Source organism: Phoxinus phoxinus (assembly GCF_949152265.1).
Source record: "Phoxinus phoxinus genome assembly, chromosome: 1".
Classification (NCBI taxonomy): Eukaryota; Metazoa; Chordata; class Actinopteri; order Cypriniformes; family Leuciscidae; genus Phoxinus; species Phoxinus phoxinus.
In genome coordinates, this window is record NC_136876.1 from 39,772,703 (window position 1) to 39,787,816 (window position 15,114).

General features: G+C 39.2%; 1 protein-coding gene across 2 annotated transcripts in view; it reads left to right on the forward strand.

Annotated features, from left to right (window-relative positions):
• The window catches only part of aatka (apoptosis-associated tyrosine kinase a), a 54,513-nt gene that overhangs the window by 17,195 nt on the left and 22,204 nt on the right, over nucleotides 1–15,114 (forward strand). For both annotated transcript variants that reach the window (XM_079637547.1, XM_079637548.1), the window contains exon 2: nucleotides 9,020–9,153. In XM_079637547.1, coding sequence (XP_079493673.1) covers nucleotides 9,020–9,153 — 134 coding nt within the window. The remainder of the gene's footprint in view (nucleotides 1–9,019; nucleotides 9,154–15,114) is intronic.

A 15,114-nucleotide genomic window follows, 5' to 3' on the forward strand; every position in this document is an offset into this window, starting at 1 on the left:
AGCTACTGTTACCTCTCTTTCTATCTGCTCCGCACTTTGCTCTATCGCTTTTATATTTCATCTCCTAATTTTAACTTCAGCAAATCAGCACAGTGCTAAATCGACATAGCTTGGCATCAACGTTAAAACTAGACACGTCTGTGACTGGACCATGTAAACCACGAACTCACTATAGAGGCAGCGACGTGCAAGATCTGGCATTGGGTTTGTTAGGACAGCTGAAGATGTAGGGCATCTTCTCTCTATATCAACCAGTTATTTCCCTCATTTTCTCCTACTGTCCCTTTTCAATAGCTCTTCAGAGAGTGCTGAAACTGCAACTTTGTGTATCCATCTCAAGTGTCCCATCTCAGACCTGTCTGTGTTTAAATAGCTTTGTAATAAAGAGAATCTGGGTGCTCATAAAATGAGTCCACATACACACTACAGCTAAATACTGTTGCACTCTTAGTAAATGCTTACAACTGCATTTTGCAACTTAAATTAAATTCTGAAGTAAAAATATACTTCAATAAACTTTGTTTTATTTACAATTTTGAATAAAAAAACATATTTACAGTGTATTTACTAGGGCTGTCAATTGATACATTTTTATGTTGTTTTCCTGTATAAATTGAACGCATACGTTTTTTATGGCCATTTTTAGAATTTATGCCCATCTTGGCATTTCAATCCATTTTTTTTATGTCATATCCCAAAATGCACATAATAATATGGATGGAAACATAGCTAGTGTCAAGAAGTAATTATACATTAATGAGCAGATATTATTTTGAAAGAACAAGGTGTTTTTTTGTTGTTGCTAAGAATCAACTTAAAAAAATTACACAGTGTAGCTTTAATAGATACTATTTCCAGTTTATTTCCCCTTACTTTTTGTGAAGTCTGTTTTTGGGTAACCTGGATGAAAAGAGCAGACTAGAAAAATGTATGGTAATACAATTTTGATGGTCCACTTTAGTCATTCTGCTAAGTAACTTTGCAACTACATGTCAAATAACTCTCATTAGAGTATTAGTAGACTGTGCTTAATTTCTACTAACACTTTATTTTGATGCTCCGCCAACAGACATTCTATTGACTACAAGTAACTTCGCAACTACTTGTCAAATTCTACTAACCCGAACTCGAACAAATAACCATAACCTAACAGTCTACTGACAGTCTACTGATACTGTAATGAGAGTTAGTTGAGATGTTGTTGCAAAGTTACTTATAGTCAGTAGAATGTCTAAAATGGACCATCAAAATAAAGTTTTGGGTTCAGTTGAAATACCTATTAAAGAGGATAAATTGGTATGAAAATAGAGTTTGGAGGAACCCTGTCTAGTGAAATCCTACATGAGTAGAGTGAGTCACAGTGAACAAGATGTCTCATGTCCCCAGTGACTGCTCTATCTATTCACTCACCATAAACTAGCCAGACATTATTTTTATCCTTACACTCCACAACTCCAGCTGTTGTCTTCTCATCTGTTAATAAAGTATGTTCTGTAAGTATGTATGCTTACTCGCCCTTTATGTCAAAACTTTGGATCATCTAAGAAACAAATAATGATATTTCTAATGCAGTCTGAGAGATATCTGTTACAAGTCTGTTAAAGTCTGTTACACCAAAACCTTTGCTTCGATAAGTTCATAAAGACATCAGAAAGTAATCCATATGAATCAAGCAGTTTAACCCAAGTCTTTTGAAGAGACTCGTCACTCGATTGCTTTGTATAATAAACAGATTTAATTTATGGTTTTATTTACATATACCGGTAGACATTGATCAATGCACATACGTGTAGCACATTAAATATGGCAAATGGAAGCATAATTGTACTTGCTTGATGTGCAAAAGCCAATGTGGCTTGTTCTCGCATGTCACCCAAGCATGGTTGAGCTTTCATTTAGCATTTTTGATGTGCTTTGATCAGTGTTTATGTGAATAAAAGCCTAAACTTTAACTTTTTGAAGTGTCAAAGTTTTGGTGTAATGGACTTCCATGGAGGGACAGAAATCTCTTAGGTTTCATTAAAAATATCTTCACTTGTGTTTCGAGCTAACTCTTTAACATACTGCCTTTCGATTCAAATAGACCTAAATACATACATTTATACCAACAAAACTCATGTTTATAAGAAATAACTCCTTTTAACATTTCTTTAGTGTGTAATGCTGCGGATCGAGCATGAAAAAGCTCTGCAAAGTTACAAAGCACAAAGTCACTCTAAAGAGAGTTATTCTCTATATCAGTGCACACTGTTTCAAAACTCCCTGAAACGCCTCGATTGTACTTGAGGTATGAACACGTCACAATACACCTCATTTAAATAATTCCCGCCCAATAGGGGTGTTGAAATGAATCGTTTCTACGATGCATCACGATGCGGACATGGGCAATTCTGCATTGATAGACCTTAATCTATTATAGCCATTGTAGCCTATTGACGTTTCTCTGACGTTATTCGTCGCATACGCGCTTGTCGCGGGAGGCGAAACACAAAAGCGAGCAATGAAAATGCACCCACTATTTTAACCTTTACAGTGCGTGTGTGCGAGTGCAGCATTGTAACTTAAGTACACTTCTTGACAGTTTCATGCGCTTTTTGTATTTAGTTCTGAATGATCCTGTCGTCTACTATGTTCAGACTTAAAGGGTAATTCCGGTATTTAACACCTTGAGTCTATATTGTAGTTTGTTTTGGATGAACAAGAGTGGTGGACAACATTTTTTTGACAATGGTTCCTCTCTCGAGTTTTTGACTATAAAATAATTGGCCATGGACTCATTTAACATTGGAGTCAATGGGCATGTCCGAAAATGTCATTAAAACAACCTTTAACATTAGTTTTCAAAACTGTGCAACTCACCGAGTGGTTAGTGATGTTAGTTGATGTTCCAGAAACAAAAAGTGTTGCGAAATACAGTTTCTTTCGTGTTTTATTTGTCATTTTGTAAAATCCCATTGAATTCTGTTGAAGGACTGAGTGCTCGTTAATATAAATGTGCTACCGGAAACGGAAAGGGGGATGTTTACATTTGGTCGATGTAGTCTTTTTGCTCGCTTCCGTTTCTCATAAGGCTAGCGAGCAGAGCAACTGTGCTCCAGGAGAGTAAGCGAAATAAACAAACAAAACCTTGAAAATATTGAAAGACGTGACCACTGACCAGTGCAATATGAAGTTGAACTCGACTGTGACCGTGAGTGTCCCGCGAGACATAAACATCGGTTATCGCCATCAAGTGGTCGGGAGTGTGCTAACGCTTCAGATTCAAATATTGAGCGGAAGTTACACGGTTGTGAAGTGTCTGAAAAAATTGTTCCACTATAGCAAAATAAACGGATTGGAATCATATATTGCGACGATATATTGTTTATAATCATCAACGAACACCACTAACCACTCGGTGAGTTTAACAGTTTTGTAAACGAACATTATTGGCTGTTTTAATGACATTTTCGGACATGCCCATTGACTCCAATGTTAAATGGGTCCATGGCCAATTCTATTATAGTCAAAAACTCGAGAGAGGAACCATTGTCAAAAAAATGTTGTCCACCACTCTTGTTCATCCAAAACAAACTACAATATAGACTCAAGGTGTTAAATACCGGAATTATCCTTTAAGTTTTGTTTGACTACATTTAGGAAGTGTACATTCTTGGAGCAGATAGAAAAAAGAGGGACTTCATATATCTGACTGCTTGTATTCATTGACGAAAACATAGCCATGTGCAGTATGCATTTTGATATCGAATTGAATAGTTGACATAAGTCCAGTGACGATTCACATCCCTACCGCCCAAGGCATTTGCCAAATAAAGGGGCAAGGCCTGGTTGAGTTAGTAATGTGTTGATACTTACTTTTCGACAAATAGACACATAGAACTAAACAAGTGTGTGTTTGTGGTACAACGGCGTGACTTCCTTCTTCATACGATACATTGTTGAAGAAATCAACTAGCTCGTCACAACCATTTCCCGAAACCGGTTATTGATGTCACGCATGTAGTGGAATAATAACTTATTTTAATTAATTTGTTTGAGATTTAATTAATGCTAGACTTTTTGCTATAATTTACAGACATGGCATCTGAATACTAATAAAACATTTTCTCAGTTATTTTGCTTTTACAGATTCAATCATAGGCTCGTTCTTACATAGAGAACGTTCGCACATGCGCACTATTCAAAAAAGACAACGCTTTAAAACTCTTGACAAACTAAAAGATTACAATTTTTGTTCTTTAAAGGATTCGCGCTTGTTCCATGGCGGATTGCTATTATAACGGACGCCGGGAGCGGTTTACAGCCCGAGGAGACCGGCATTCTCGTCAGGGCCGTAAAAGACAGAGAAGTGACATTGTATGAGGATGGGAGAAACCCCCATTAGCTTCGGTTAAACAGGTGTATAATAATTTGGGTAAATGTGTAAGCTAGATTTATTTTTTCACATCTTCATGGACACAACAATGATTTCCCTCGTGTGTTAATATTTCCTTGTAATAATGTATGATTTGCAAAAATGAAAACTGCTGCGTCTGTGTAGATGAGAGAATCAAAGTGTATGCGCGCTGTTCACACGCTGCATAATGGCCAAGCCTGCGCCCTTAAAATACCATATGACTAACGCGCAACACGCCACTGTCTTTGGGATTTTCCTGGTCAGTGGGGGAATTGTTTTCTGAAACTGCAAAATAGCACCAGGGAACGTTTGCGCCGGAACATGCCTCCTCTTTTCGCTGAACCGCAAGTTCATTCACTAATTTACCGATGTGTGCCTGTGGAGGGAAAAGTCCGCTGTGCGTCGGATGCAAAATAGGAATGATACACGCATCGGTATACAAAGTCAATTGCACTGGATGCAAGATAGGGCCCTATATGTTACTGACTATGTTACTGACAGACTGGGAAGAGAGGTGCAGCAAAAATGTAAAATATGTGAAACATAATTCGGCTTTTTTGTACATTCAAGCATGAAATCCTATTCTAGTAGAGCCCAAAAACAAATCAAGACTTTGCAAAAGGGCATAATATGTCCTCTTTAAATGTCAGCACCTAATTAACATTCATTAAGAAAGCTTTTTTGGTGACAACTGCATCTATGCAAGCATACACTTTGCATACTGCATATTGCAGAAGAACTGTGATAGTATGCGATTTCCGAACACCTGTGCTGTGTGCTCTTATTTCAGGAAAGCAAGAGAAAGCTGTTTTAAATTCAGTAGCTCGCGTCCTGCTCTCGTCATCATCTCAGCTCTGATCTCCTGTGCACACTTACACCCCAGGGAAGCGAAGCTGTGTGTTTAGGAGACTGTGCGAGAATGCTTGGGTGTGAGGGGGAAACCTGATGAAAGAAGCAGAGGAAAATAGAAGGAGCAGCTGTTAATGCATCAGCAGAAATGTGTCATCATTATGAAAGGTGGGGGCTGAGGAGAGATTTGACAAAAAGCGAAGTGCAATACATGACGGGTCAGGCAACCAGCCTGTTACCATGGAGACGTAGGAGTGGGCGGTAGAAATGCTTTTGCACGTTGCTGACCATGTCTCTGCATGTGGTGTTGGGTATACACACATGCTCCGGTCACTGGTCACTGCCTCCTGTTCTGAGATACAGAATGCTTTATTAGGAAGCCATAGTTGGTCAAAGACAGCTGCCTATATAGGTATTATACAGCAGGGCAGCTCTATGTTTTGGTGCAGAGCCCATCAGAGTTTTGTTTTCTTATATTTGTGTGTTTATACCATCCCATGTCTATTTCTGTTTCAAGACATTGACCTTTCAACCCACATGAGCAGTAACAGACGTCATTTGTGGAACATGGTGTCCACAGCGACATGTGTCAGCATATCAGCAAAACAAGCCACTTCCTCCATTTCAGGACACATTGCCATTGTGGTGAAGAGTTTTACAGATCTGAATGTTCATGCACTTTTCAACTGAGAGAGAGAGAGACAGCACATGCTTAACGTGTGTGTGTGTGTGTGTTTTGTCCCTTGCTGACAGCAGGATTACAGTAAAAAGTCAGATTAAATCTCAGTGGTCCATAATGTGACACCAGCCCCTGCGGTGTCCTTGTAATGGCAGAGTGTGAAAAGGCCTAAATGCTGTTGGCCTGAGTCCCATCGCTTCTGCTTCATTAGCATACAGCCAATCAAACTGGACAGCTGGGAGGCATGTTTAAATGGCAACAACTTTACCTCTAGCGGACATTTCATTAATCATTATCTGGCGGCATTTTACAAGACTCTTCTTTTAAGAAAATCAGGAAGGACTAGTGGGTACAGTGTAATTGTTATGCATAAGCCAAATTGATTTTAGTCGTTCCAATGTCTCTGGATTTTTGTATGCATGAATTGATCTGCATCTTTACAATAACATTTCGTTTCATTTAGGTATTTTTTTCCCACATAAAGTTATAGATTGCTACAGAAGTGAGTCCTGAAGTCCAGAAGTCCAGAAACGAGTTTGCATTTTGCATTAACGGTTCCATTGTCCTGAAGTCAGTAGTTGTTTTGGCTAAATGCCTGAAATAAGGTCTGCGGTTAACGTAGGTCCTACTTGACCCGCCCCGAGCGAAATTTGAACCGTGTCAGTCCCTAGAGCGCCTCTTGTGGCCAGGAGAGTCAGGTTTTCTCACACAGCTCTTACTGGCCTATGTCCGTTATGTTCACACCCCTAAACCTCACTCCCATCAGGGTCACGGCACCAAATCTAACCGTCCTACTCAAACCGCTCCGAACACGATTCGTATTGGGTCTCCGGGGTGGGAGGTGGGCACACTAGCAAGGACGCTAAAGACCACTGAGGCCAGTAGAGTCAGGTTTACATGCACAGCTCTTACTGGCCTACATGCGTTACATTAACACAAGGCTATTTTCATGTTTTATTCTGACATAAAATACATCATTAATGCCCAACCCGTAATTTTTTTTCTGTTGTGATTTTATGCGTCTTGAAAAGGCGATTGCTTAAGTGGCTAAATGGGACTATAGGGGACATTAAACGTCATCACGCCACAAAGGTAACCTATTCTACTCACTAGTCTGCTTTCAGAGCCTCACGCTTCTGCAAAGTATTCTAACTCAAAATTTGCAAACTGTTGTAGATTTTATATAAAGATTGATCAATTTGTTTGAAGCCTAATGGTGGTGACGCTGAAGTCGTGTAAATGGTGTAGTTCGTTTATAGCTTACATTTAGCTTTTTTTACATCTGGAGATTGTACAGGTGAAACTCGAAAAATTAGAATAAGGTGCAAAATGTCATTTATTTCAGTATTTCAATTTAAAAGGTGAAACTAATATATTATATAGATATCATTTATTAGTTTCACCTTTTAAGTTGAAATATTTCAGTATTTCAATTTAAAAGGTGAAACTAATATATTATATAGATATAATTTATTAGTTTCACCTTTTTATTTCATACTGAAATAAATTAATTTTTACACAATATTAACATTTTTTCGAGTTTCACCAGTATTTGGGCAATAAAAATTCATAAAAGTTGGTGTTCATTTGTGAAAATTAACATGTAAACGTGTAACACAAAATGTGTAAGTATCATAAGCTATTGTTTGTCACAGACCAGATCTGCAACCATCCAAAAGCTAATTGAAAAAAGTCTATTGGCTTTTTGTCGACGGAATCATTTAAGATTGCATTATCTTTTCTAAATTTACGTTTATTGCCAATCAAACTGCAGAGCTTATTTGCCATATCGCTGTCTCTCACTTCATTAAATGATAATACTGTGCAACTTGCGTTTAATATGAATAACAAGTGTCATCTCATATCTAGGTTTTTTAAACCCTATACTGCATCATCATGCAGATTGTGTCTCAGTGATTCACCGCAAAAAACAAACAAACAGATTTGGCTTCCATTAGCGCTGGTTTCCTCATGTTCCTTCATGGACAGGTGATCTGTTCAAATGTGATGCACACCAAATCAAATTACTGACAGCAGCTGCATGCTGCTTCACATGCTGTTATGAAACATTTAGATAACCCGTGTTATTGTCTTATCAGCTGTTAATAGCCCCCAATAATCTCTCCCATCGTAAAGAGCAAATGTGAAAATGCTATTTTGTCTGTAATGGTTGTATGGGGTTTTTTTTCTGGTGTTTTAATGTATTTTAGTTATTTGGCAAATTGTCAGATTTTGACTAGGTTGCGAAGACAAACACGTTGGTAACACTTTACAATTATTAATTTCTTAACATTAGTTAACTACAAAATGAGCTAGAAAAGTACAATACTTTTACAGCATTTATTAACCTTAGTTAATGTTAATCTCACAATTCACTAATACATTTTTAAGATCAAAAGTTGTATCTGATAACATTAGTTAATGCACGTCATGAACATGAACATTTGTATGAACTAACATTAAGAAAGGCTAATAAATGCAGTGAAAACATTGTTCATAATTAGTTAATGTTGGTTAATGCATTATCTAATGGGCCTTATTGTAATGTTTTACCATCATTTTTCTTCTTCTGTGGATTAATTTGCACGGATTTATTGTTAACCACAAAGCTAGAAATGTGCATATAGGGCCAATTTTGATTTCATGCGGACTGTAAAGTTAAAGTCAGTAGCACTTTATTTTACAGTGTCCTTGTTACATGTAAATTGTAGTTTCTGTAGTATTAAGTATAAATGAACTATAAATGAACTAACCCTAAACCAAACCCTAATCCAAACATTAGACATTATGTGTAGTTAATTATTATTACTCAGTACTTAAATGTATAATTAAACTGTAACATGGACACCTTAAATCAAAGTGTAACCAATTATTATTATTATTATTATTTTTAATTTACAATAAATGGGAAGAAATGGATCTGATCATTGACAGATGGGAGGACTGTTTGGGAGAATACATTTTTGTTTTGGATCCACTTATGCACTAGAGGCACATAAATAACACATTTCACCTTTAAACATTGTCAGTGAGCCTTCATGCACTGTAGTCTGTGGTTTGGAGTTTGACACTGAGTGTGTGTTTGTGCACCCCAGGTGGCTCCCCGCTGAGTGAGCTGTCATGGCCATCCTCTCTGGCGGTGGTGGCTGTCTCCTTCTCCGGCCTCTTCACGTTTGTCTTCCTCATGCTCGCCTGCCTGTGCTGCAAGAAAGGGGACATCAGCTTCAAGGTGAGATCTCAGTTCTCATTAGTCATTTCATCCATCAAAACAGCCCCCCAAATTAAAGGAAGATGAGAAATTAATGTCTTCTCCGGCACCTCATCCTAATGTTTTATAGGTGCGTCATTCAGTTTCATTCATTCATTTTTTTTTACAGCAACCTATTATCATTTTTGTTTGATGTCACCTTGTTTCTTCCCAGAATTACATCATGTCATTCAGCCTGTTAGGTTTGATTTGTCCTTCTAGTCATGTACGCATGTACCTACAAGGCCTCACAAAGAAAACGTCAATCTTGCGGCTCTTTCTTCCAGTGCAAAACAAATTTTTTTTTTTTTTTAACTTCATTTCGAAGATTAAAGCCTCCACTTAATTCTGAGCATCTTTGTTCTAGCTACTTCTGTATGGTGCATCCTGAATTGTGCATTTCTGAAATAAACATAAGCATCATGGCACAAATAGTGTGAATGTTTGGTAGAGTATATCCAGTATAAAGACACCAATATAAAAAGTCTTGATATGCTATCATACTGTACATTATGCATCACAATGTATTTGAGTACTGTGATTTTAGCTTAGCTTTTTCAAGAGGAGTCTCCCATATGCATCGCATTCATTTCAGTCAGGACAGCTGCCCATGTAAGCAGCGGGGCAGCTCACTAAGTTTAGGAACAAAGCCATAGCATTTATTTGTGAAGTATGGCACATCGGACCCAGAATGGTTCTGATACATGAACTGACTTTGAACCTAACAGAAATAGGTTTTGCTCAAGAACAAAAATTTGAGGGAGGATGGATGTTTGACAGAGATTTTAACAGACCGACAGAGGGATAAGTTGTTATCAGATTTGGCTTTGGCACACACAGTTGAGGATTAATGTATCAGAATAAACAGGCTGTTTACATCCTCATGAAAGCAACAGTGGGAGAATGGCACATTATAAGACCCATCGCAGCACACAGCTACCGTCTGTTAATATGCTGCCCATAAAGCCCTGCGTCTGTACTGTCTGTTTTTAATAGGATCGTCTGCTCTTAGTGACTCTGTGAGTGGGTGTATGGTTTGTCCATGTCTAGCCCACACTGGGCTGTCTGTGGCAGACTGTGAACGTGGTTCAGGTCCAGGGATCACAGTGGCACAGATAATTACCATGGCATTTGCTGCTCTGTGGAAATCGCAGGGATGCCACCCTGTGGAGAGTCTGTCCATGTTTGTATGGGTGTTCAAACAGAAAACAGGCTGACCTCTATAGAAAGCAACAGAAAACATGGACCAAGGTGGGATTAATACTAGCAAGTTAGATATTTATATGATGTACATTGTTGTGTATAAATTTCTAGCTTTACCTCCTCTTTCTAGCTCATTAAACCAGCACTTAAGCCTCTAATTGCTTTAGTACATTGTACATTTCAAAATAAAATTGTTATTGTGATATTAGTGCAATTGTCATATCACGCAGACTGCGATTTAATTAAATAAGTATGTGTGCTCCAGAGCGCCACTGCTCATAGATGTGTGCAGCCTATGAACAATAAACAAACAAAATGAAAACAAAGAACTGGGAGACACAGAACATGAAGAATCCAGAGGCCCATGGGCAGAGCAGATGGAGACGAAGACCACCACGGCGGGGCAGAAGAAAACAATGGCAGAACAGGCGGAACTGGAGACCACCGCGGCTGAGCTAAAACAGGTTAAAAACGGCTTCCGTGGCCAGAACAGGAAGCTTGGAGGGTTCATTGATGGCCTCCATGACCATGTCAATGCAGACAGAGAGTTCAGGAACGACCTCCGTGGTCATGTCAAGACAGACATAAGCTTCAAGGCTGATCTCCATGGTCGTGTCAGGGCGAACAGAGGGTTCAAAGGTGGCCTCCTTGGCCGTAACAGGGCAGGCACAAGGTTCAGGAACAGTTGGCGCCACCTTGAGAGGATCAGTAGTGGTCGCCGGCGCTTCGGGAGAAGCTGTAGCAAACGCCGTCGCCGCCTCAGTAGGAGCTGGAAAAGTGTGTGTAACCCACATACACAAGAGGGCAGCTGCCATGACAGGAAGCGCAGCCAATGGTGGGAGGACCTCCGGGACCACCGGACCAGGGACGACCGAACTCGGGACCATTGGACATGGAAGTACTGGGACCACCCACTCGGGACCACGGTACTTGGATGCGCTGAGACCACCAGACTCAGGACCGACGGACTTGGATGTGGTAAGACCACAGGACGTGGGACCACCGGACTTGGATGTGCTAAGATCCACAGGACGTGGGACAACCGGGCTTGGAAGTGCAGAGACCTTCGGACTTGGATGTGCTGAGAGCACCGGACTTGAGACCAGCAGACTTGGATGTGCAGAGACCTTCGGACTTGGGACCACTGACTTGAGACCACCAGACTTGGAAGTGCAGAGACCCTTGGACTTGGATGTGCTGAGAGCACAGTACTTAAGACCACCAGACTTGGAAGTGTAGAGACCTTCGGACTTGGGACCACCGACTTGAGACCACCAGACTTGAGACCACCAGACTTGAGACCACCAGACTTGGAAGCACTGGAGTGTTTAGACCATTCCCGCCAAAAAAGTGTTTAGGGGAATGGTCCTCTACCTCCACCACAGTGAAGGGGGATCCACTTAACTGCAGGGTGTAACCCAGGAATTCAACCAGCGACCCTCGAGGATCATCACGGAGAAGTTTAGGTTGGAAATTATTATTGAGTCCATAGCAATAAAAGTCAATGAGGAAGTCTGGGAAATCCGTAAAATGTGCAATGTCCAAAAAGTCTCTGGTGTGGTCCTCAAGGGAATGGATGCCTTGATGTTGCCAATTAACCGGATTGCTGGATCCATTTGTTGGTTAATCATTACTTTACGAGGGAGGATGAAGACAGAAGAGGCGAGAATACAAAAGAAAATAAACAAACAAAATGACAACAAAGGACTGGGAGACACAGGGCACGAATAATACAGAGAACTAAGAACCATAAGGGATATCCAACAGAACCAACAATACCAAAAACAGGCCAAAACAATGACTGACAAAGAACAGGAGAAACACAAGGGCTATATACACACATGAAACAATGGGGAACACAAAACACCTGTGGAAACAATCAAGGAACAAGTCAAGGTGAAAAACTACAACTAACATGAGACAGGAAGTGAAACAAAATTCCAAACACAAACACAAAGTTCATGCCACCTATTGTGACTTATATTCGGCTTCACGAACAAGAAAGAAAATATAGGACTTGATTTTGTCCATGGGGAATTGATTGGATGGTTGTGGTTTGCTATCTTACAGTATGTGAGTGACAGGTTGTCCCGCCCTTGTGCCAGTAAACACGTCATCAAGTTATTTTGCATGTAAAAACAAAACAAAAAAACATGTGCACAGATCAATTATTTAGAATAAATACTGCAGTATTCCATAAAAAATAAGACTTGTCCATTTTGATGGTGACTTAAATATTAATACTGTATTCTTTTTCCAGCTTTTTAAATTCTTTTTAATTTGGCACTCCTCAAAAAACAAACAAACAAAGAACACCCCACTCATTCTAGGATGATTAATTCTTTCCAAATATAGCTATTCAATAGCCTGGCAAGCCAGACCCACATCAAGATGTTAGTTGATGCCGTTCTTTGTTCTTTTCTCAAAGAAAAGCTTAACTCCAAGTCTTCCAGATTCGCGGCCAAAGCCGATTCGAAAGACCGCTGTTCGCCAGCAGCAGCAGCCACTCATTCTTTCTTTTCAAGTAGCAGGGAATTCACCCGTAACCGTCACAACTCTGCCGTCATTATGTTAAGCCCGCCCACCGACTCTATAAGCGATGTGATTGGCCTGACTAGAGTTTGTTTTTTCCACCTCGAAAGCCAACAGAGAGTTGGTAGACTACCCTGGCTGCAAAATAAATTTTGCTGCCACTAGGGTGCGGCTAAAATTTTAGGCTAGCTATTCAAGTCATCTCGTGAACATTCCTGTATTTTTTTCATATTGCAATATTTATCGGTTAGATTATTTTCTTTAACTATCAGTGCCTTCAAGTATTCTCAGCCCTTTCAGTCGAGAATGCACAGCTGGGGGAAGAAATGACATCAAAGATAAAGATCTGAGGTCAAGCTTCTTTAAAGTTTATTGTTCAGGTGTCAGCGTATATTTATTTGCAGACAATGGTAAAGGTGGTTTACCTCCCATCTCATTATCTCCTTATCTCATCATGACATACATGACGTTTGAAAAACCCACACCTAAAAAAACGCTACTTGCCCCAGCGGTAAAATAATGGTCGCAAAATTATTGCAGTTTTTTCCAATATTGTGCAGCCCTAATGTGATATATAGTAAAACTTATACAAATAATTGTAGCAAAATACTTATAAATACTTGCACATATAAATGCATCATTCATTTTGACAATTGATGATTCATTAATTAATCTAAATATTTATAGACAAATATGAAGATATATAATATGTCAAATCTTTTCTGACTGGAAATAATACAATTATTATTAAACTCCACTCTCCCCTTGCCCTAAAAAAGCAAAAATGTTCAAAGAAATTCACAACAATAGGCCTAATTAAGTTTCATTTGTTTTAGTTTCAGTCCATTTCTATACTTCCTTGAATTACTATTCTGCACCCTGTTGTTTACCATATTTGAAATTCAATAACTGAGTTGACATTTAAAAGGCATCTCAATTCTGAATGGTGCACAACCCTACACTGTACCCTGGTAGAATAATGCCCAGTAACATTACCAAGGAGTGGGTGGCATTTGCAGTAGCATGTGGGACCAGACCGCATCTTTTCATCCTAATTTCACATGTGTCTCTGATGTAACAGACAGCCATGCTGGTATTAAATGTGACTGTAAAGTCTCTTTAGGGATTGTGTGTGTGTGTGTGTGTGTGTGCGCGCGTGTGTGTGTATTGTGAACGAGAAGCGCACGCTGCTGATGGAGTGACACAGCTGCTCTTCCTGAATGGAAAACAGCCCTCGCTCCCCGGAGTTACAACTATTGCTGGAGTCTAATTGAAATGAGTTGGCTGCTTCACACTGGCGTACTTTTCATCAAGATGTTTGAGGTTCTTATTGTGCATCTGTTGGGAAGAAACTGATTGTGCGGCTGCAGTTCACGAGGGTCTGACATCCTGTGCCAACAGCAAACTGGCACTGAAAAACATGCTGCTTTCTCGTGGACACTTGCCGTCTAATGTCCATGTATGTCAATAGACATTTGTCATAGTGCATTTGACTGTTTAGCTTGGACAGTTAGTCTCTGCTGGTATATCCTATAACCACACCATTATGCGGGTAAACAGCATGTTTTATTTTACCATGCAATAAATAAATTGCATAGAAAAACAAAAAGCTTACAGGAAAAAGCATACATTGACTACAACATAAGCTATTCATATTTTGTTGGTTCTCTCTTATTTTTGCATGACCAAAAAATGTATCAGCACAATTCATTGCGTTTTACAAATAAAACAACTGACTCCAAGCACAGCTACGCAATATGCTTTCAAAATCTCACAAACCTTTTTTAATATTTGAATAAAGGGTGAATATATCAATTTTCCTAGGCCGGAAACATCACTTTTGGCCACTGCCGTATACAGTATTTCATATTGAACAGAGTCAGACTCAACAAAGTTGTATTTGCATGAGTGTTAAAATATTGTACAATATTGTAGTCCTTATTGAACTGTTAATAGACATAGTAAATAAATTAAGTACATTTAAGTAAATAAAGAAATACTGTTTAGCAAAAAAAAAAAAAAGACGAGGAAATAAAAAGAGAAGGTAAAATATTTTGTGCGGCTTAATATTTTTGTGGAAACCATTTTGATGAACAGCAAATTCAAAGTAATTTGAAATAGAAATCTTTTGTAACATTATAAATGTCTTGAAATCTTAAAAGGATGCGGTAGGGAGGAGCAGGCCAACATTTTGCAGCCTCGTCTTAT